General features: G+C 56.3%; 3 protein-coding genes across 5 annotated transcripts in view; 2 read left to right on the forward strand and 1 right to left on the reverse strand.

Annotated features, from left to right (window-relative positions):
- GNG7 (G protein subunit gamma 7) overlaps window positions 1–10,471 on the forward strand; it is a 26,955-nt gene extending 16,484 nt beyond the window's left edge. Inside the window, exons 3-4 of the mRNA XM_020780928.3 lie at window positions 7,274–7,393; window positions 8,422–10,471. Of these exons, the coding sequence (XP_020636587.1) occupies window positions 7,313–7,393; window positions 8,422–8,547 (207 nt within the window). The 5' untranslated portion in view covers window positions 7,274–7,312 and the 3' untranslated portion in view covers window positions 8,548–10,471. The remainder of the gene's footprint in view (window positions 1–7,273; window positions 7,394–8,421) is intronic.
- On the reverse strand, window positions 3,839–13,606 carry LOC110072508 (uncharacterized). 3 transcript variants are annotated; one of them, XM_078379322.1, is made up of 5 exons: window positions 13,576–13,606; window positions 5,782–6,065; window positions 5,031–5,229; window positions 4,672–4,733; window positions 3,839–4,398 (listed from the first exon to the last, which is right to left on the reverse strand). In XM_078379322.1, the coding sequence occupies exons 1-5, from the start codon at window positions 13,589–13,591 to the stop codon at window positions 4,048–4,050; spliced, it is 912 nt and encodes a 303-aa protein (XP_078235448.1). In that variant the 5' UTR covers window positions 13,592–13,606; the 3' UTR covers window positions 3,839–4,047. The 3 variants fall into 3 exon arrangements, with proteins under 3 accessions (XP_078235448.1, XP_078235449.1, XP_020636584.3); XM_078379323.1 differs by lacking the exon at window positions 13,576–13,606 and adding an exon at window positions 13,164–13,188; XM_020780925.3 differs by lacking the exon at window positions 13,576–13,606 and adding an exon at window positions 6,799–6,933.
- Window positions 13,607–15,621: 2,015 nt separating this feature from the next.
- Window positions 15,622–18,749, forward strand: LOC110072709 (3-galactosyl-N-acetylglucosaminide 4-alpha-L-fucosyltransferase FUT3). Its single transcript, XM_020781258.3, has 2 exons — window positions 15,622–16,175; window positions 16,768–18,749. Exons 1-2 carry the CDS (start codon window positions 15,890–15,892, stop codon window positions 17,877–17,879), a joined length of 1,398 nt encoding a protein of 465 aa, XP_020636917.3. The 5' UTR covers window positions 15,622–15,889; the 3' UTR covers window positions 17,880–18,749.
- The last annotated feature ends 1,430 nt before the right edge of the window (window positions 18,750–20,179 follow it).

The raw sequence follows: 20,179 nt of genomic DNA on the forward strand, positions 1-20,179 counted from the left end.
GGGGAGGAGGCCAGTGACAGCCCGGCTGAGAAAATCTCCGGCGCGCCAGGAATGTCTGCCGCCTCTACCCAAAAGCCGCATGGTGGGTCTGCCGCCCATCGGCGCCCCTACTCCGAGTCTCTCCCAGGTTTGCGCCTTCCTTCCCGGGATTATCTCGTCTGCCACAGCGGCTCAGCCGTCTCCTCCTCTCTGCCACTGGGTCCTCTTTTTTTTCTCTCCCCCCCCCCCCGGCACTCACCCTGTGCCAAACCCCAGAAGTGTCTCGTTCTTGGAGCTGGGGGTGTGTGGGTGGCATCCTTGGAAGGGCACTGCCCCTCGCTGTTTGGCCCTGCCGGCCAGGGCAGATGGGAGACGTCGCCGAACGACATCTGGAGAGGCGCAAGCCACCGGCGTCGGCTCCAGCGAGGGCGGGCTGTGGCTTTGGGGCCAACCTGCCCGGATCCTGGGACCAGGTTGTGGGATCCCAAGAAAAGCAAACAAGCGTAGCCATGCAGGGTCCTGAAGGTGCCCTTCGGTGGTGCACGTCAGTTGCCAAATCCAGTGGGTCCCTCCAGGAGCAGCTGGAGACCGAGGTGGCAGATCTAACAGAGAGACCCAAGGATTCTCCAAAGAGAGAGAGAGAGAGAGAGAGAGAGAGAGAGAGAGAGAGAGAGAGAGAGAGAGAGAGAGAGAGGATGCTTCCATCAATTCATCCACCCCCACGCACACACCTCAGACAGACCAGCTGGGCAACTGGACTCGCCCCTTTAAAAATCTACCCCGGTCTGCAAGCTGGGGAGTCCTAGCTGGGAACTGCCTGTGCCGGAACGGGGGGGGGGCTTTTCTGGGACGTCCCGAGAGCGGAAGCAGGCGAAGGATTGCACCCAGGAGGGGCTGCCATGCTTCCGGCCCCTGCTTTCTCTTTCTCTTCCCCAAAACCTAAGGGACCCACACTCTGACACAGACACACGCTTGTGAAATGGGCGTCTTCCTTTCCTCAGGCTTCTGCGCTTCCCTTTTTTCCCCCTCCCTCCCCGGCCTTCCTCCTGGTCTCCTCTGAGCTCAGCTGCTGAACTCGGGCCAAGGTTTGGTGACCTGACACACAGCTTGGTTTCTTGTGGTGCCCTCCCCACGCTGCCTCTCCTGGCAGACTCAGGCCGCCTTTCTCTCCCGGCTGACCCATCATCCTCACATGATGCCGTGTGGCTGCCTCGCCGTCATCGGCTTTACAAAGAAGCCGGGGTGAGGCAAGCGCTGGGAAGGGTGCCAGCCGCTGGTGGCGAGAGGGAAGCGGAAGGGCCGGCTCTTCCACCAAAGAGGCCAAAACAAAGGGGGGGGGTCCCGATCCCCTTCCTTGTCCTCCTCCAGATTGCAGCACGAGACCCGGGGGCGGCCGCTTGACTCAACCCGGCTCAGGTCTATTTCAGTCCCTTTCCTGGCCCCTCTTGGCCCACTCTCTGAATTAGGTTCCCGCGCGGACAAACAGGAGCCCCACTCATCAGGGGATTGGGGGGGGACGGGATGGTCACAAGGAAGGCCTCTGTGTCACTGTTGTGCGGCCCCACGTGGCTTCTGCCTTGCACGGAAGGTGGCCTGCCCAGAAAGAGAGAGGGGCCGTTGCCTTGTTCTGCAAGTGCTTTGCAGTTGTGAACTTGGTTTGCTGTTGTGACGGGAGAAGGAGGGCCGGAGTCTAGCCTAGACTTCTTCAGGCAGGAGCACCTGGAAGATATTCTGCACATGTTCAGAGAAGCTGACTCCTCTGCTCCCACCCGGATAAACGGCCTCTCCAGTTTCTGGGCTGGCCATGTCCTGACATTCTTCCCCGCTCTGGGACGTGTCCGGCTGCAAGACAGCCACCCCACCCCAGCTCACCAAAGCCCGAAGATTGTGGCCCCAAAAGACGGCAGCGAAAAGCCAATGTCGCCGTTTCTCGGGGAGGAGAAGGCCACGAAACGGGACCTGTCAAAAACCCCCGGGTGTTTCCAGACAGCAGAGCAAGACGGAGCAGGCCGGCCGGCCGGCCAAATTGCCGAACAAGCCAGAGATGGAGGTGTGGCGCTGGACGATTGGGGGGGGGCGAGGAGGGAATGAGGCCGATTTGACCGGCGCTTCCTTGGAAGGTGAGGGCTGCCCGCAGGTGAGGGCCGAGCTCCGATGGGCGAAAGCCACCTCACCCGGATCAGATTGGCGGTTTCTGGCTGGGAACCGGCCGCCTTCCTGGGGAGCCCTGTCCCTCGCTTTCTCTTCCTCCATGCGGGAGCTCCCTGGGGGGGAGCAGCCAAGCAGTGTCCCCCCTCCGGCGACGATGGATCCTGCGTCGTCCCAGCCGTCGGCTCCCCCGCGGGCGGTTCTTGCGCAGGAGACAAGCATCTCCGCGCTCGGAAAAATCCAGATTCCGTCCCTTGCAAAGGTCATCGTTTGCATGAATGCGTGTGGCCTTTTGGCCCCAGGGAAGGATCTTTTCGCTAACCCAGTTTTTTTCCTGAGAAGCGAAAGGCCATTTCTGGGTTCCAAAATCTTTGCAAATGTTGAAGCTCAGGTGGGCAGAGGAGGGGAGAATTAATTCCCCCCCCCTCCAGCTTTTTCCGGGTCTTGAGCCATGTTGGGCCTTCCTCCCTGGGTGAGTGGGGCCCCAAGTCGTCCCTGCCTCTGGGAAATTTCCTTCCCGGGGGGCACGTCTGCTGCAGCCCCACAGTGGTGGTGGGTCGGTTCTCAGACCCAGAGGACCAGGTCTTGAGGGGGGAAGGCTTACAAAGATCCCCCCCTTGCCAAAACCCCCTGGGGGGGGGAGCCAGCAGGCTCTGCTCAGACAGCATCCAGCTTTTCTCAGGGACCACCGCCACCACCAGCCCCCCTGAAACCTTTTCAGAGATGGCCTCATGTTTCCCAGGAGCGTTTCCGCTTGTCTGGGGAGAACAAAACGGCCTCCTCCGTCCGGTGGCTTTCCCATTTCCTGTAGCCCCCCCCCCCAATAGGGAAGGAGCTATTCAGTGTTCCCTTCCCACCACGGGGCTGCCTTTTCAAGACAGATCTAAGACAACATGCCTTGTCCATCAGGGCCAGGGACCCTCGGCGTGGGTGGTGGTACTTGATTGAGCCTCGCCATCGCCGGCATCGTGTCCGGAAAGGGGGCCGAGCGTCGTGCTCCCCCCCGTGCTTGGCTTCCTGAAAAGGACAGGGTGGGTGCCCACATGTGTGTGTCCTGCTTTGGTGCAGAGTGCATCGGTCTGGAGACAGGTGTCCCCGGATCAGTCCCGGCTCCCATCTGCCAGGGGGGCTCCAGGCACTCTTGCAGCTGAATCGGTCCTGCTGCCGGAGATAGATCTCGGCTGAGCAGGGTGTCTTAAAAGCTGAGAGCAGAGCCGTCTTCGGGGTGTGGGGGGCATTTCCGTGGGGCTCAGGAGGCAGCCAGGGGGGGCGGTGTTTCCCCGTGCATGGCGTGGGTGTGTGCCGTGCTGCTGACTCGCCACGATGGGGGACACCCTCTGCTGCCAGCATGGCTGAGTCGCCGGTGACTCAACAAAACTGAAAAGAGCTGGCAGGGCTTCTCTGAGCCAGACCTTTGGGGTGAAGCAGGAACTCAGAAAACCCAAGCCCCCTCCCACCCACCCTCCCACTAGCTAAAGTGGGGAACATCAGCCAGTGGGGTTGGCCCTGCTGCCGGAGCAGCACAGAGACCCCCATACACCCCCCCACCCTTCGGAGCCGCTAGCTTCTCCTTCCCTCGAGGGGGCAGAGATTTTTTGCTCTGCCCCACCCCAGAGGCTCCTGCCTTCTTACCCCATCTATCTGCTCAGGACCCTGGCTTGTCTGGCCGTTTGCTGGGCCAGCCCAGATCCAAGGGCTCAGGGAGAACCACTCATGCAACCGTAACTTTATTGAAAATTCAAGAGGTTTAAAAACAGCATTAAAAACCCAGCCTGGCCAGTGGTGCTCTGGCAGCCGAGGGGGAGATCCTCCATCCGTCCGTCCGGGTGGCTTCGCTCCTGGCCGGCTGTCCATCTCGAGACTCGGTCCCTCCGTGGTCCAGGCGATGCTTCCTTCCGGCCGGGTGTCCTGCTTGACCGCTTACTCGCCGTCGGGGCCAGCCCCCGCCTTCGGAGCCTTGCCTTTGGCAGCCCCCTTCTTGACCTGCGTCTTGGGGGCCCGTCCGGCTTTGCCCGGGGCTTCCTTCTCTTTGGCCCCGGCTTTCTTCGCCTCCGGCTTGACGGCTCTGGCCGGCTTGCTGCCGGCTTTGGCTGGCTTGGCCGTGGCCCCCCTGGCCTTCCCTCCGGCATCCGCCTTTGGCTTGCCAGGCTCTCCTCCCTTGGCCGCCTCCCGGGCGGTGGCCTCGGCCCCTGCCTTGGGGGCCCCTTTGGCTCGGGATCCCTTGGGGTTCTCAGCGGCTTCTCCCCCGGCTAGGGCGCCTGGCAGCTTCACCTGCAAGGAGACAGAGGGCGACATGGCTACCTGGCGGCACATATTCTAGGCGCTGGCACAAATGAGTTCGCGCAGACCCATCACGAGCCGCACCACCACCGCCCTGAGGCTGGCGGGCTTCCTGCCACCGTCCCGAAACTTCAGGATTAGACCCAAAGGGCTGCAGGGTTGGGAGGAGAGGCTGCGGGAATATATTTCAACCGCCCCTTCGCTTCCCTTCCCTGACTGGCTCCATCGCTCTGGAATAGCCACCCCGGGGGGACGGGGACTTACTTTTCCCGCCTCCGCCTTCGGTCCCTCGCTGGCTGGCTTCTTTTTCTCCCCCTCGACACCGGCTGGAAGAGGAAGACGAGGAGGTTGAGGGAGGCTGCTCTGGCGGGAGGTGTCGTTCGGGGCTGGAAGAGGGAACCCCCATGGCCTTGCCGGCTTTGGAGTGCCCGCTTTGGTTTGGGGGTGTCCCAGACACACAACTTTTTATTAAGAGGCTGCAAAGCATCTCTCCCGAGGCCGAGTGGGTAGCTGGAAGAGATTTCAAGGGGGAAACCCCGTGGGCTTCCTTTGTGCCCGGAACTTCTCTGATGTGGAATTTGGCTCCTGGCCCACATCGGGCACCCTGAAAAGCCAGCCCTTACCTCGGCTCCTCGGCTTTTTCTCCACCATCAGCTTGGCTTTAGGCTTCTTCACTTTCTCGGCTAATGCCTTGGCTTTAGGCTTCTTCTTGTCGTCTTCCGCTGCCGGCTTCTTTTTCTTTTTCTTCTTCTCCGGCTTGGGCCCGGCTTCTCCTTCCCCTTTCTCTTTTCCCTTCCCTGGCTTGGGTTTATCTTCCACCAGCTGGAGGGGGGAGCCAAGAAGAAACCAGGAAAGGGGTTACGTTTTGGTAACTAACAGACAACCGGCTTCAGAAGATGCTTTCTGCCTTTTAACAGATTTTTTTTCTCTCTCCCCCTGGAGGGGAAAAAAAAGAATCAGAAGTGGAAAATCATGGGAGCCACAGACAGGGGCTTCATCAAATGCCTGGATCCGCATTTTGGATTGGACCCTAAATGCCTCCTCTGAAGCCCCAGAGATGCAGGGCCATTTTCCACCACAGGGGCCCGAGAAGCGGTTCCCCCTCGCCGCTTTGCTGTGAATCCTCAGCATGGATCCCATGTATAGAGGTTTTGCTCAGGTGTCGAGGGGTACAGGTTTTTCTGACCGCCCTCTAAAGTTCTGCTCACAAGTCCCAAAGATTGCCAGCAGGTGAAGTGGGAAGAGTCAGAAAAACCCAAAGAGGGCCACGGAGCAGCATCGCAACCACTTACATCTGCAAGAGTGGGTCAGGCCAGCCCCGGGGGCACAGAGGTGCCACCTCTGAACACATACACACCCACGCACACCCCGTACCTTGAATCTCCCGGTGGCCCCCTGGGCGGAGGAGTTGGGAGGCCGGATCAGCTGGCCCTTCTCGAGCCCTTTCGCCAGGGCCCCCTTCAGGTAGTACTTGAGCCGAATGGGGTCCACGCTGGGGTAGGTGTGGAGGATATACCGCTTGATGGCCACGGCCGAGACCCCCTTCCGCTCGTTGAGGGCCTTGACGGCCTCCAGCACCATGGTCAGCGTGGGTGGGGAACGCGCCTTCGGCGGCTGGGCCCTGGCGGGGGGACCAGGAGCAACGGCCGCCGCCTTTTCTGGAAAGAGAAGAGGGAAGGCGCTGACAGCAGGGTGGCCACCTCTCAAAGAGGACGGGGCCCCTATGCTCAAGCAAACGCCTTAAAGACGCAGGAGCCCTGGCCTCTTTTGCATAGGGTCACTCAACACGCAGCTGGTGCACCAGACCCCTTCGGTTAATCATGCTTCTCCCAAAATGCATCAGCCCCACCACCTTCAAGTAAACGTTGATGCTTTTGGATGCACTTCTTTTGGTGCAAACGCACGCCAGTGTGTGGCTGCATGCACGCCGCCTGTTTTTATGTCCGTAGCTCCAGCTGGGCAGCCAAGATAAAAAGCTCAGCCCAGCCAAGAGCCGGTGGCCCAAAGGACTCCTGGTTTGGAATGTTTGCTTTTACATTTTCAAGGCCACCCTCAAGACCTGAGACTACCCTGGCTACACCGGTGTAAAAACACAAGCCGTCGGATAGCCCAGCGAGGGTGGTGGCAGACTTGGGTCCTTCCTAAAAGCAAGATAAACCCAGCCAAGCCAGCCGCTGGCTGGGAAAAAAAGCCGGCAGGTTTAAACCTTTGAAATTTGGTGGTGGTGGTGGGGAAGCTGGACATGGGTGGGGAACCCGAACAGCCCTCCTGCCTCCCCTCCAAGCCAGAAGGGGGTCCCTCCGTGGGGTCCCCAGCCCCACCCGTCCCTGGCACTATGGATATCAGATTGTGGGGGGAAGCTAAACACAGTCATCTTTGCTAAAGAGTTACCTGGTGGAGGAGCCTCCATCTTTGAAGGGGGGGAGGGACCAGGAGGGAGGGAGGGAGCCTGTGGGAGACAGGCCCTTTTAAAGGCAGCCACCTCCCCTCTGGGCCTGGGGCTCCGATCCTCAGCTTACTTGCCGGAATGTTTCAAGCGGGTGCTTTGACCTGCAGAATCAGCCAGACTGGCTCAGAGCTTTTTGGGATTTGTGAGCAGAACTTGGAGGGTGGCCGGGCAAGGCTGGCGAGAGGTAGGTTCCCCCCCCCGCTGACCCCTTTAACGCTCCTCTGGGGGGGCAATGAAGCCGGGGGGGGGGAGGCCTGTCTGGCCCCACCCGTCTTAAAGGCACAGGAGCCTCCCTGACCTCGTTTTTGCCCGGCACTGTCCCCTTTCTCCCAAAACAGAGAGGTTGCTTTTGAAGGTGCAGAAGAAGGCTTGCCCTTGCCCTGACCAGCTGGTTCACCTCTCCCCTCTCTTTCCCAGCCTTCCTGGAGTGGCTGGACCCCGAGCTGATGGCCCGCCATGTCGGCCACTAACAACATCGCTCAGGCCCGGAAGCTGGTGGAGCAGCTCAGGATCGAGGCCGGGATCGAGAGGATAAAGGTGAGGGAGGGGCTGAGAGATGCCCGGCAGGCCGGTGGAGGACCCCTTTGGAGAGGGTTGGAGAGGGCTTTCGGTGCCTCTGCAGGACCTCAAAATCCACCCCTTGGAAAAGCCTGTGGCGGGTTGTGGGGGGTCACCTGGAAAGGGGTGCAGAGAGGAGGGCCCGGGAAGGTGAACCGAAGGGTCCCGAGGCTTCGATTTGAGGGGGGTGGGGAAAGGTGGGCGAATGGGATGTTAAGAAAGACACGCCAAGGATGTGTGTGACAGTGTGCCAGAGGGGGTGGTAGAGGGTGGGAGGGAAGAGGGGGGAGGTCTTCAACCCAGGCTGCCCTGAAGATGGTGGGACGGCTTGCCACCACACGGGACGGCCCCAAACTTAAAGGCGTTTGAGTCAGCCGAGGGGCACCGGAGGAGATCCGGCTCTCTGGAGACCAGGGGCGATTGGTTTTTTCCTCGGGCGAGAGAGTCTAGGGGTGGTCAAGAGTTTGGGCCACTCTCTGTGCAGAACAAGCCTCTTTCCCCCCCCCACCCCTGTCGCCAATAGCAGAGGATGTGCTTTTCCGAAGGAGGAGGAGAGTGCTGCCTTGAAAGCGTCTCGGTCCGGCTCATTTTGGTCTGTAATTTGCCAAGGGTTGCGCCCCCCCACCCCTCCTGGCCCCTCTGGGTTTCCAAGCCAGCTCAGTTCCCAGAACAGACCTGAGAGCCGAAATATAAACCGCAAGCCCAAAATAGCTCCTCTGTGGGTCGTTCTGATGTGGCTTCTGGGGCTCCCGTTTTTAGCTGAGGTTGCCCAGGCTTTGGAGCCAGGACACCCGGCAGGCATGGAGAAGGAGCCCGCCGAGAGGGCTCCGAGGGAGCGAAGGCAGCCGACCGGCATCTCCGGGAGGCTTCACAGCTCCCCCTTCCTCCCTTCTTGGGGTTCTCCTCCCTGGGGACCAGGCTGGCGCTGGGCTTGGTCTTCAGGAAACGGCGGGGGGGGGGGGGGCTGCTTCTCCCGGCTGACTTCTTTCTGCTCCTTCTTGCTTCAGGTCTCGAAGGCCTCCTCGGAGCTCATGAATTACTGCGAGCAGCAGGCCAGGAACGACCCTCTGCTGGTGGGGGTCCCGGCCTCCGAGAACCCCTTCAAGGACAAAAAACCATGCACCATCCTATAGCCCGGCTCTCCGCCACCGCGACCACGTCTCTCTGTTTCTCTCTCTCTCTCTCTCTGTTGTGTCTCTCAGGTGGGGGGGCCTGGCCTGTGTCCAGTCCCCCCGTTGAGCCACGCCAACCTTAAAGCCAGGGAGACAGAGGGCTGGCGAGGAGGGCCAGGGGCCGTGGGTCTCGGCCGGGCTCCGGCTTGCAACCACTCCCCCAGCCCGCTCAACGCAGGACCCATGACGCCACAGCCGGGTTGAATGGAGGCCGGAGGCAAGAGGTGGGGGGGTGTTTTATCTTGCTTGCTGTCCCCATGGTAGTCCTGTAGAAGGTGACTGTGGGGTTGGAAGCAATAGCCTCCTTGGTTGTTTTTTTGGGGGGGACTTCTACAGGCCCTTCCCGGAGAAGAGGAGAGGGGAGAGGGTACGGCTCCTGAGGGGGGCAGAGAGACTCGAATACCGTGTCTCCATGGGGAACGTTGCTCACGACAGACCCCCGCTCTGCCACCACTGTGCTTTTTTTCCGGCTGCTGGCCAGGGTCCCCCTCGGGGGGGGGGGAGGAAACAAAAAAGCAGGAAGTTGGCTGCACAAGTCTCGAGGTGTGAAGTCAAGCCAATGAGCAGACCGGCTGGTCCTCGTGGGCAATGTGGCCGTGAGCACCCCTCTTAACAGCCCCCAAATGGCAGGCAGGGGCCTCATCCTTCCAGCCCCAGAGGTCTCGGGCCAGCGGATAGCTTGCGCTCTCGCTAGGAGCCATAGCTCTCTGACATTGGTGGCCCGACGCAAGCCACGCCCTGGGATGCCCGGGCTGGGCTGGGCTGGGCACCGGATGCAGAGCCTGCCCCTCCGGGCTCCAGGCGCGGCCTGCTTCTACCAATGGTGCTCCAAAAGCCACATGCAGCAAAGTGCATTGCCTCCGCTACCCGCCTGACCACTTTGCTAGCAGGAGGCAAGTCCTCTGAGACCTCCCCATGCACACATACGTTGTATTTCTGGCAAACCTGCCAGCCCCCCGTCTCCTCACGTCCCCGAAAGAAGTCCGGGGATCCTGCAGAGAGTCTCCCGGGGCCATCCCGGTCTCCTTCCATTCCCCTCCCAGAAATGGGTGGCTGTCGCTTGTCGGCAAGGTTTTGGGGGTCTCCCTCCGCAAAGCCGCCGTTCCCCAAAAAGCAAAGGAAGGGAAGGACCCACGGGCCAGCCAAGATGTGGCCCCTCTGCTTGCTTCTGACAGCAACCCCCCACCCCTGGGGTCTCCCTCGGTCTTTGGCTTCCAGGGACCCAAGATGGCTCTCCGCTCGGTCCTGAAGTTTTTCTTCCTCCTGGAGCTGATCAACGGCCGCCTCCAGGAGAAAAGGGCCAGGGACCACCCCTATCATCGCCGCCACCGGCTCCGGGAACCCCCTTTCTTGGACCTGGTCAATCTGGCTCCCTTCCCCCCCCCCCACACACACCCCACAGGGGCCAAAATCTCTGTGCCTCTCTGTTTGCCAAAACCTGTCTCATCTTTTTATGTTGTTGTTGTTTTAACAAACTCCAGTCACCGCTGGGTGTCTTGTGCTTTTTGCCTTCCTCTCCTCGTACTCCCCTCTCTTTTTCTCTCCCTCTCACATCGACTCCTCTTCTTTGCCAAATTCTGATCCTCTTGCCAAAAGCCGGTCGAGGCTTGTAAAGACTGTATTTTAGGAAAGCAAACATTAGTGTCTGTAATGTAAAAGCTTGAACCATCGTCTCTCTCCCTCTCTCTCTCTCCTTTTTAATTTCTTTCTTATTCCTTTTCTGTATTTCTCGCATCCCTTTCTCTCTCTCTCTCTTTCTTTCTTCCAGTGTGCCATATAGACTGATTTTCTTGCACAGTGTTTAATATTTGGTGGAACCGCTGTTCAGAAATAATGATAATAATATGTGAATTCATAACATGATGAATAAAAAAAGGTCACTTTTTTTGGAGGGGGTCTGTCGTTCCTTTGACTGCCACGAGGAACCCACTGCGAAAGACTGTTTGTACTGGGCTGAGCAGCGTCTGCGTGCCGTTCTGTTCCTCCTTAACTTCCTCAGTGGTAGATTGCCTCTCGATTTGGAGGCTTGTGACCTTTGGAGGTTCATCTTCCTCTGCTCTGCCAGTTGGTCTGAGAGAAGCCTGGAGCAAGCGTGCCAGGTGCCAGGGTGCCAGATACAGAGTGTGGCAGCAACGCCATGAGTCCCATGGACCGGTGTGTGTGTGTGTGTATTTGCACTCCTATGCGCAAGCCACTCCCTGTTTCCTGGCATGCCAAGAATCTGGGGAAAAGCTGGGCCAGGAGAGTTTCCTCCACATTCCTGGCAAAAAAAATTGATCTTTTCATCCCCTCCCCATCTCGCCTATTCATGCCAGTGTCTGCTATAATGGAAACATAACTCGGGCAAAAGTAGCCGAGTGGGGATCTCCTTCCTGTCCAATAGCTGATTTAACAGGACCACCTGACTTCCTCTGGGCTGCGGATTCCGATTTCACCACCAGGGGCTCCTTTTGGGGCACTGCGGGTGGGCGGTTCCTTGCCACTTTCTCCGGCTCAGGGCTCCTTCGGCACAGATCGCAGGCAACCGGGAGGCGCCCGGCTAGACAAGAAAGCCGAAAAGCACTGGCTTAAGGAGTTCCTTGTGAAACAGAAGGACAGGCCTCCGCTCCTTAAGAGGTGGAGGGAAAAAACGGACCAAGGGCTGCAGAGGGTGGCCCAAGAAAGATGGTGAGCGGCCACCCTCCCTTGCACAAAACATATGTCTTGGAGGAAACGGCGCCGGGTTTATTCAGATAAAACAAGGGTGCACTCGGGTGCCCAGCAGGGTGGGGGACCCCGAGATCAACAGGGTTCAAGTTTTTATACGGTTCTAAAAAACCAAAACAAAACAAAGGTATGCATCCGTTGGTTGGTCCTTGAGAAATACATGCAATGTTTACCATTTCTTGCATGTCCGCAAAGCAAGTTACGCAGAACGGCTTATCTCTAAGGAATGCAGAGTTCTTCATCATGGCCTCTGTGAATGCACACAATAGGGTTTTGACAGCGCCTGCGCTGGTCCTCTTGGAATCTTCTAGAGCTTTTGGATAAAAGTAAGAAAGTTTAGAGTTGACCCTATCGCGCATGCTCTGCCCGCCTCAGCCATCAGTTCCATTTTACCACCCTTGGGCTTGGAACCTCTCAATCCTAGAGCGTTTAAAATTTAGATTTCTTGACGGATTTACGGACTTTTGACTCAGCTTTCTCAATCGGATATCCCATTCTCTGTTGCCCTTGACAAACGGACTGTCTGATGATTCTCCGCTTTTCGATTTGGATTGGATTTTTCGGACCGTTCTTCTCTTCCCTCCTTTTTCACTACGTCTGCTATATCGCCTATAGCTCTATGTTTCTTTATTGGACATTTCCTTCTGTCAACTCTTTATCCGTGCGTCTTAATACTTCAATTGTTCTTCTACTTTATGTCCCGATCCGGCCCCTTCAGTACCTTTTTCCGGTGGCACTCCATGTCTCGACGACAGACAACGAGCTCGCAGACAAACTGAGCCGTCTCACAGGACAAACCCACGAGTGGGAATTGGACAAGGAAGTCTTCCGCTTGCTGTGCAGCAAACGGGGCTCCCCCATCATGGACATGTTTGCGACTCAAACCAACAAAAAAATGCATGAGGCATGCCTCTCTTGCGGGAAGAGGCATGCATTCGCTAGGGGATGCTTTCATGATCCCATGGGGACAAGATCTCCTTTACCTTTTTCCACCGATACCACTCATCTAGAGGACACTGGTCAGGGCTCGCCAACTGAGGTCCGATGCAATTTTCATTGCGCTGTGGTGGCCTCATCAGCCATGGTTTTCCACCCTCCAGGCGATGGCAGTGGATGTGCTCAAACTACCAAACATCCCTCATCTTCTGACACAGGACTCAGGCCACGTCTTTCATCCAGACCTCGAGTCACTAGATTTGACAGCCTGGAGGATCACCCATCGATCAGGGAGGTCCTAGATAAAGCCAGAAAGCCATCTAACAACCGCCTCTACAAATACAAGTGGAATAACTTTCTTAAGCTTGCCCAGTCAAATCACCTACAGGCTTGCCTACCTTACTCCAATACCTTCGTTATCTGTTTGACTCCAGTTTGGCACTACCCACCCTTAAAGTTTACATCTCTGCAATTGTTCCTTCCAACCTCATGAATCGGATTCTGCTTGTCTTTTCTCCCACTCTACTCTCAAATCCTTTTTGAAAGGTCTCTCTAACATACGACCACCCATCAAACCCCCTGTACCTCAATGGTCCCTTCAGCTTGTGTTGCGCGCGCTTACACGCCACCCGTTTGAACCTATGGCATCTTGTGACATTAAGCTACTGTCCTTTAAAGCATTATTTTTGGTGGCCATTACATCTGCGAGATGAGCAAGTGAGCTGGCAGCTCTCAGATTCGATGCTCCTTACCTTCAGTTCTTTAAAGATAAGGTTATTTTATATCCGGACATTTCTTTCCTACCGAAAATTGCGTCAGATTTCTACGTCAATCAACCTCTCATATTGCCGACTTTGTTTCCTTCCGGTGAGTGTGCTAGTCACCCTATTGTGTGCATTCACAGAGGCCACGATGTAGAAAGACACGTTACTTACCTGTAACCATGGTTCTTCAAGTGGACCTCTGTGAATTCAGATATCCCGCCCGGCCGCCCGACTGTCGGTCACTGATGGTGTCTAGGCTAAGCTCAGGCGATTGTGGCGGATAAATGGACCTGAAGGCTGAGGCGGGCGGAGCATGCGCGATAGGGACAACTCTAAACATTTTTACTTTGATCCAAAAGCTCTAGAAGATTCTGAGAGGACCAGCGCAGGCGCTGTCAAAACCCTATTCTGCGAATTCACAGAGGTCCAGTTAAAGAACCATGGTTACAGGTACATAACCTGTCTTTTTGCTTTCCTCCTTCCACCTCGGTGCGAACGGGGATAGTTTTGTAAGGCATTCAAGTGACCCGAGATGGGCTTCGGAGTGGCATCACCTCCCAAAGTGTGCCTTTCAGGAGCTTACTCCAGTGGAGGGCCATCGGCCTTCAGCCAAGAAGAGCCACCTCACCGGGCCGAGGCGAGCTGCTAAACAGGGGCTTGTGTGTCTCCTGCTAATTTTGCAGCCGGCCGACCTCCACCCTCGCCTCCCAAGGAGTAAGAGCAGGCCGAAGTTCAGAGCAGCAACAGAGCAGCGCCTCCTAAAAATAACCGGCCCTGCTATTTTTAGCACCTCTGGAGCTATAATTATCTCCTCTTGCCGCTGCCAGAGGCTGACTGTGGGCGGCTGCTCGGCTCGGAGGCGAGGAAAGGCTGGCGGCCGGCTGGCACCAAGGCCAGGTCAGCCGGCCGGCCAGGGAGGGAGGGAGGGAGAAAGCGCCCAGGAGAAGGCTGGCGGCCAAGGGTCGGCTCCAAGATAATGTCCAGGGCTCTGGAGCCGAGGCAAAAATGAAGGACCTTAGTTTGCATCCAGGCCCTGAGAAGACCCCTCTCTTGGGGGCCTCCTTGGTTTTCAGAAGGGGAAGGCTGCCCTGTGCCAGCCGGCCTGGGAAGGTCGTCCGGACATCACCGAGGGTTCAAGAAGGATCAGGGGGTTGCTGAGATCCTGCCCGGAAGGGAGACGGGGTGGCTGGTTGGGTCCATTCAGTTTGGGGCTCCATCTTCACTCGTCCTTCCTTCGTCCCATTTTCCTTCGGACTTTTCCGATCACAAACCACATTCTAGAGCACCGGCCTTCTCCTTTCCTAGCTCTCGGCTTCTTCCCTGGGATGGAAATTCCCCACTGTGGCACGTCCCTTGGTAGCCGGGGAGGGAAATGCCACGGGCTGCGTGTTGGAATCAGTCGGCTTCACTGATGGTGAAGGCTAGTGAAGGCGCTGGAGGCTGGAAACCCCCCCACACACACACTGCTGGTAACCCAGCCCTTCCCTAGGCCGGCTGGCCGGTGGGGCCCAACCGCACGCTTCCCCTGGAACAGCAGCCTCTCCGGCCACGTCTGGAAAATTCCTGCCTCGATGTGGCCAGCCCATTCCCGGTCCTGCCCTGATCTTCCTCCCCTCCGTTCCGCACCCTGCGCCTGGTCCCCGGCGCTCGTGGGTCAGGGGATAACTTGAAAGCCGCCCATGACACCGTGGACCAGGAAACAGAAGGACAGGCGGCCCTTTAAATGCCTGGAAAACTGGCAGGGCTGGCCCAGGAATCACAGGACTTTAACCTGATGGTGCCAGGTTTCCCACCCCCTTCCTTCCCTCCACACCCCAGGAACACCCTCACGTGCTCCAGGTTGCGGCAAGGGCATGCACCCGAAATGGCGAAAGGGAGAGGAAACGGGTGGAGGCCGAGGATGCTCTGTTTGAACAGAGAGCGGAGGTGGGAGGGGAGGCGGAGGGTCCCTTCAGATTCCCAGCCTGTCTGGATCGGGGCTTTCCTGTGTCCGATCTACGTCCTCCTGAGAAGCCGCCCGGGGTGGGCTTCGAGAAAATTAAGGGGGGGTGACATTTGTTGGAGAGCTGAGGAGAGAAGTCCAGTTTCACCCGGGCACCGCGAGAGCCGGGACCACCTGCAGGCCGATCCGATCCATCTCCCGAGGTCTGCCTTTCACAGACGTTTCATCGCCTAACTTGACCTGTGGACACAGAGGGCAGGGATGGCTTACTTTGCCACCTCGTAGGTTGACTTCACATAAAATTTTAACTAGCCCTGCGGAGAGGATGAACGCACACAACGGCCAGAGGTCACAGGGACGAGCCTTTTCCGACAGGTTCCACCGTTGTGTTGTGTGTGCATGCCAAGACCCCATGACCAGATTTGTTTGTGAAATGCCAGAGAGAACCAAGCGTGCCGCCGTTGTGCACCTCTGGAAGGTGACGTTTCTGTCGGCTTCCAAACATCACAGGATGTGGTTTTTCTCCCATAAACAAAGAATCGGCCCAGGAAGCGAAAGCACCGCACCGGCGTCCCAGGGGGGGGACCCTTCCACAAACAAACCAGCAGCTCTGCGAACACCGTCGCTGAACCTGGATTCATACTGAAGTTCCTGTTTTTTTAACTTGCATTTTGGACACCCCTCACAGCAATAAACAAACCACCCAAGACCACACAGGAAGTTTGGGGAGACCATCGTAATAAAACAACTCCTGGACTTTCGGGCAACGAACTTTGTCCAGGGAGGAGGCCGGCCGGGGAGGAGAAACCAGAGAGAGCTTTCCGTCGCCTCCCTCAGAGGATGAGAGAAAGGTGTGGAGCGCTCGAGATTGACAGAGATGGTCACTCCCGGAAATCGGTGTCTGAGATAATCCTACGAAGCTAAATCCTGAGCAGTCATAATAAGCCAATGGTTTATGGGAAGAAACCGGTTTATTCAGGTAAACCAAGTGCACCCTCGGGTGCCCATTAGGGTGGGGACCCAGAGTTTACAGGTCTTTAAAAAAAAGGATACAACAGTTGATTGGTGCCTGAGGAACATATGCTCGTTGGTGACAATTTATTGCATTTCAGCCAAGCCATTGCTCATGCGCAGAGCAGTTGCGCACAAAGAAACATCAAGTCTTCCTTATAAGGTACTTGGTTTCTTCCTCCTGACCAGACCCGCTGGGAGGCCTTGGACTTCAGTGCGAATTTTCTGTGGTAAGACCCCCGATTTCACCTTTGACAACTTTCAGAGGGCCTTACTGTTGTAGTCTTGACGCCCCCGACTTGACGGCAGAGCTTTCAATGCCTGGCTGCTACTTCTGTCTTGCCCTGGGACCGCACTTGCCGGCTTTCTGCTTCTCCTCTTTTGCCGGGATTTTGAGATGGAAGAAATGCTCCTTGGTTTGAGCAGAGGGTGTGTAACCTGGGGAGGGGGGGGGCTTAGTACCGACCCGTTGGAGCAGCAGAAACAAAAGGAGGGGGGCTAGGGTGGGTGGGGGGTTTCACCCCAGAACAACATTTGGTCCCAAATGTTTTCCACCCAGGATGAGCCTCTCTCATCCTGGATGCAACACAAGACAGGGTCTCCGAAGAGATGGCGTGGGGATAGGAGGGTGGATGGATGGGTGTAGGTGTGTGCTGGCAGGCCACGATGGGGAGGGCGCCCTCCCTCCTGTATTCCTTTGCCTGGTCGTTTCCCCTTCTCCATCAGGATCCCCAATTACATTCTTGCTGCTTCCTTGTCTTGCATCTTGATGGTAAAGATGCCACTGCACTGTGCTCTCTTTCTCTCCCCCCAACTTCTCAGCCTGCCCCATGGATTCCAAGGCGGAGGGAAGACAGAACCCAGTGCCCCGGAAGCTGCTTGCCTTCCTTCTCCTCCAGGTCCTCTTTGCCACCGCACTCTTCAGCTACGTCCGACAGAGCTCCGGGTCGGGGTCTCCAACCTCTCCTTCCTGCCCCGAAACGCCCCTGCAAGAGACGGCGATCCTTCGGCCCCCCGCTCCCCAGCTCTCCTCCAATCTCACAATCCTGCTGTGGACCTGGCCGTACGGCATCCACGTCCCCTTTGAGAACTGCTTCGAGGTCCTGGGCGTGCCCGACTGCCACTTCACAGTGGACCGCCACTGGTACCCTAAGGCCGACGCGCTCTTGGTGCACCATTATGACGTGTACCTGGACGCCAAAAAGCTCCCTCAAGAGCCGAGGCCGCCGTTCCAGCGCTGGGTCTGGTACAGCCCTGAACCTCCCAGCAAGCACCCTGTCCCGGACTTCATGGACAACCTCTTCAACTTCTCCATGTCGTACCGGAGAGACTCGGACATCTACGCCCCTTACGGGTGGCTGGAAGTCCTCCCGCAGCCCCAGAAGGTCACCGTACCCCCCAAGTCCAAGCTGGTGGCCTGGGTGGTGAGCAACTGGAAGCCCAAGTACGTTCAGGTCCGGGTGAAATACTACGAGGAGCTGAAGAAATACATCCAAGTGGATTTGTACGGCCGCGGGCACTCGCCTCTCTCCGGGAGCCAGCTTCTCTCCACCTTATCCCAGTACAAGTTCTACCTGGCCTTCGAGAACTCCCAGCATGAAGACTACATCTCCGAGAAAGTTTGGAGGAACGCCTTTCTCTCCGGAGCAGTCCCCGTCGTCCTTGGGCCTTCGCGGAAAAACTACGAGAGCCACATCCCTCCGGACTCCTTCATCCACGTCGACGATTTCTCCAGCCCGCGAGAGCTGGCCGGCTTCTTGCAGGAACTGGACAAGAATGCCACGCGATACGAGAGTTACTTCCAGTGGCGCTCACGGTTGAGATCCGTCAATTATAAATCTTGGGGCTACCAGTTTTGCAAAGCGTGCCAGGCCTTGCAACAAAAACCCGCCATCTACCAGACCTTGCCTGAACTTAGCAAGTGGTTTAAGTGACATGGAAAGTGGGGGGGGGGGTGCGATTTGACCATCAGGCAGTCACAAGAACCACGGGGTTGAGGCAACCCAGACTTTCTGGGCTCGTAGCCGGCCACCAAAGGCAGCCCCCGAAGACCGCGAGGCGCTGTGGATTCTTGGAGCAAGAAATTCATCCTATAACTCCATACAGAAAAATCCTAAGAGGAACTTCTTCCCATGGCTGGTGTGGAAAATTTGTAGTCACTCACAATGTTTCTTGCTGGGATGTTTTTTTAATTCTCTACTACTTTTTTGTAGATCTTAGGAGAGATGAGAATGGCATAATACTTGGAACATTTCTGTGCACAAATATGGCCCTATTTCCACTCCCAACATCTGTTCCAGAACATAATCTTTGTCAGAAAAGGAAAGTAACTTATTACAAATGACAACATGCCTTGTGATGGTTTTGTTCCAAACTCTGTGCATTATCTTCATTTGGCATTTCTGATGTGATTTTTTTAAACCGCGGCTGTTACTTGAATTAAATCTGCCACATTCATGTAACCAGAGGAGAGATGATTACGGTTGTCAGGATGTTAAAAAGGCATTGCTTGGATTTTTTTTTAATTGCCAGGATCAACACGTTATTTTAAGAATCAGGGACTGGATTAAACGAGTGAATAATTAAAGAAATGTTTGAGGAACTAATCTGATGGGAGAAGCGGTTTTTAAAATTAATTTATTGAAAATTAAGAGGCGATCATGAGGGACGATTGCTTATGAAGAATCTAATTAGAGATACATATCTGATAAGAATTAATCTAAAGGGTCCTGTAATATCCTTGGTGTTTATTTATATCTGACTTAATGAATGCTTGAAACAAATAAAATCCATTTGAAACTGTAGGTAGAATTGGAAGAATTTCTCCAGTGAGGTGGTATAAACCTTTCCAAGATGATGCCTCTGTTGTTCATGCATCATCTGAAATCAGCTGCAGAATGAGGCTTGTGAGGGACAAGTAACCATACGGCTAGTGCCCACCTTCCTTGTCCAACGGGCCAGATTCTGCGTGCCCGAACAGCCACCGAAGCCCATGTGAGCTCTTTTCAGCTTTCGGCCGATGGCTGACTCAGTCAACCGTCCAGTTTCGGCTTAGCTTGACTGGCAGGCTGAGAAGGTTCGCCGCCTCCCTGGTTTGAACAAGGCAGGTTTTGTGCCCAGGGGCAAAGACGACAGGTTGACTTTCGCTGGATCGAGCACGCAGGTGCAACTAAGGAGAAAATAAGGGGCCAAACCGGGAAGCAGGTCCCCCCCACCCCGGTTCCTGCCCCAGGAAGAACACAGGGGGGAGAGCATAGGTGGGAATGGGAGGTTTTGTAGCCAGCAAGGGTCCCCAGCTGGCCCCTTCAGCCCCCAAACTCTTTCCAGCTGGCTTCACCCAAGCCCTTGAGCTTAAAAAAGAAGAAGAAAAGGAAAAAGCCATCCGCGCATCTCTTCCTCGCTTTCTCCTTTCCACGGCCCATGACACGGCATCTTATAAAATGCTGCCAAAGGGTGTCCAGGCCCCTCTAGATCCTGATCTGACCAGGCAGAGCCATCTTTTACAGATGCCGTTATTGCAGCAAAGAGTCAACAAGCGACATACTGGCCGTCGCCTCCTGAATCTCACTAAAATTCAAGGGTCGCTGCCCATGTGCAGAATCAGGCTCGGTGGAAACGGATCCGTTCCGGAGGTTCTCGCAGGAGTCACGAATGCATCGGACTTGGAAAGGGATGTGGGTTTAAAAGGGCAGTTTCTTGGGGGCATCTGAAATGTAACATGATTTCTCTATCTTATCTACCGTGTTTCCCTGAAAATAAGGCAGGGTCTTATATTAATTTTTGAGGCCTGATTTGACTTGACTGGAGGCCAGAACAGTGCCCACCCGAACGGGGAAGCCGGTCTCTCGTCTCCCTCCAGATTTTCTCCTTTGCTGTTCCACCAGCAGGCAGGCCGGTCTTCCCAGATATTTATTTACAATATTTATTTATTTACAAGATTTTTTTTAGCCACACCATTATAAATGGTCTCTTCAGGGGGAGAACGGTGACCCCCTCCCATCTTTGCCACTCATCAAAGACTCTCACTAGGAGAAGCAAGGCGTATATGCCGTTCTTCCGGAGTGTCCACTCAGGAATTGTGGTGAAGCATGTGGTTAGGATGATGGGTGACATCTAGATTCTATGGGATACTTTGTTCCTATGGTCTGGGGCTCAAAACTGATGCCCAGTGTGACCCTCATCGCCGAGACAGAGGGAGGCCCCTGCCTGACACCCTTGGTAGCCCAGGGCCAGG

The sequence above is a fragment of the Pogona vitticeps genome, chromosome 7 (genome assembly GCF_051106095.1).
Source record: "Pogona vitticeps strain Pit_001003342236 chromosome 7, PviZW2.1, whole genome shotgun sequence".
Lineage (NCBI taxonomy): Eukaryota > Metazoa > Chordata > Lepidosauria > Squamata > Agamidae > Pogona > Pogona vitticeps.

Excerpts from the sequence above, each read along its gene's own strand:
- LOC110072508 (XM_020780925.3), bottom strand. Across the intron at positions 5,230-5,781 it reads GGGCCACCGGGAGATTCAAG|CTGGTGGAAGATAAACCCAA; the intron begins GTACGGGGTGTG and ends TCCCCCCTCCAG. Across the intron at positions 4,399-4,671 it reads CGAAGGCGGAGGCGGGAAAA|GTGAAGCTGCCAGGCGCCCT; the intron begins GTAAGTCCCCGT and ends GTCTCCTTGCAG.
- LOC110072709 (XM_020781258.3), top strand. The coding sequence starts at position 15,890 with ATGGGAAGAAACCGGTTTATTCAGGTAAACCAAGTGCACCCTCGGGTG. Across the intron at positions 16,176-16,767 it reads TTCAGTGCGAATTTTCTGTG|CCTGCCCCATGGATTCCAAG; the intron begins GTAAGACCCCCG and ends CCAACTTCTCAG.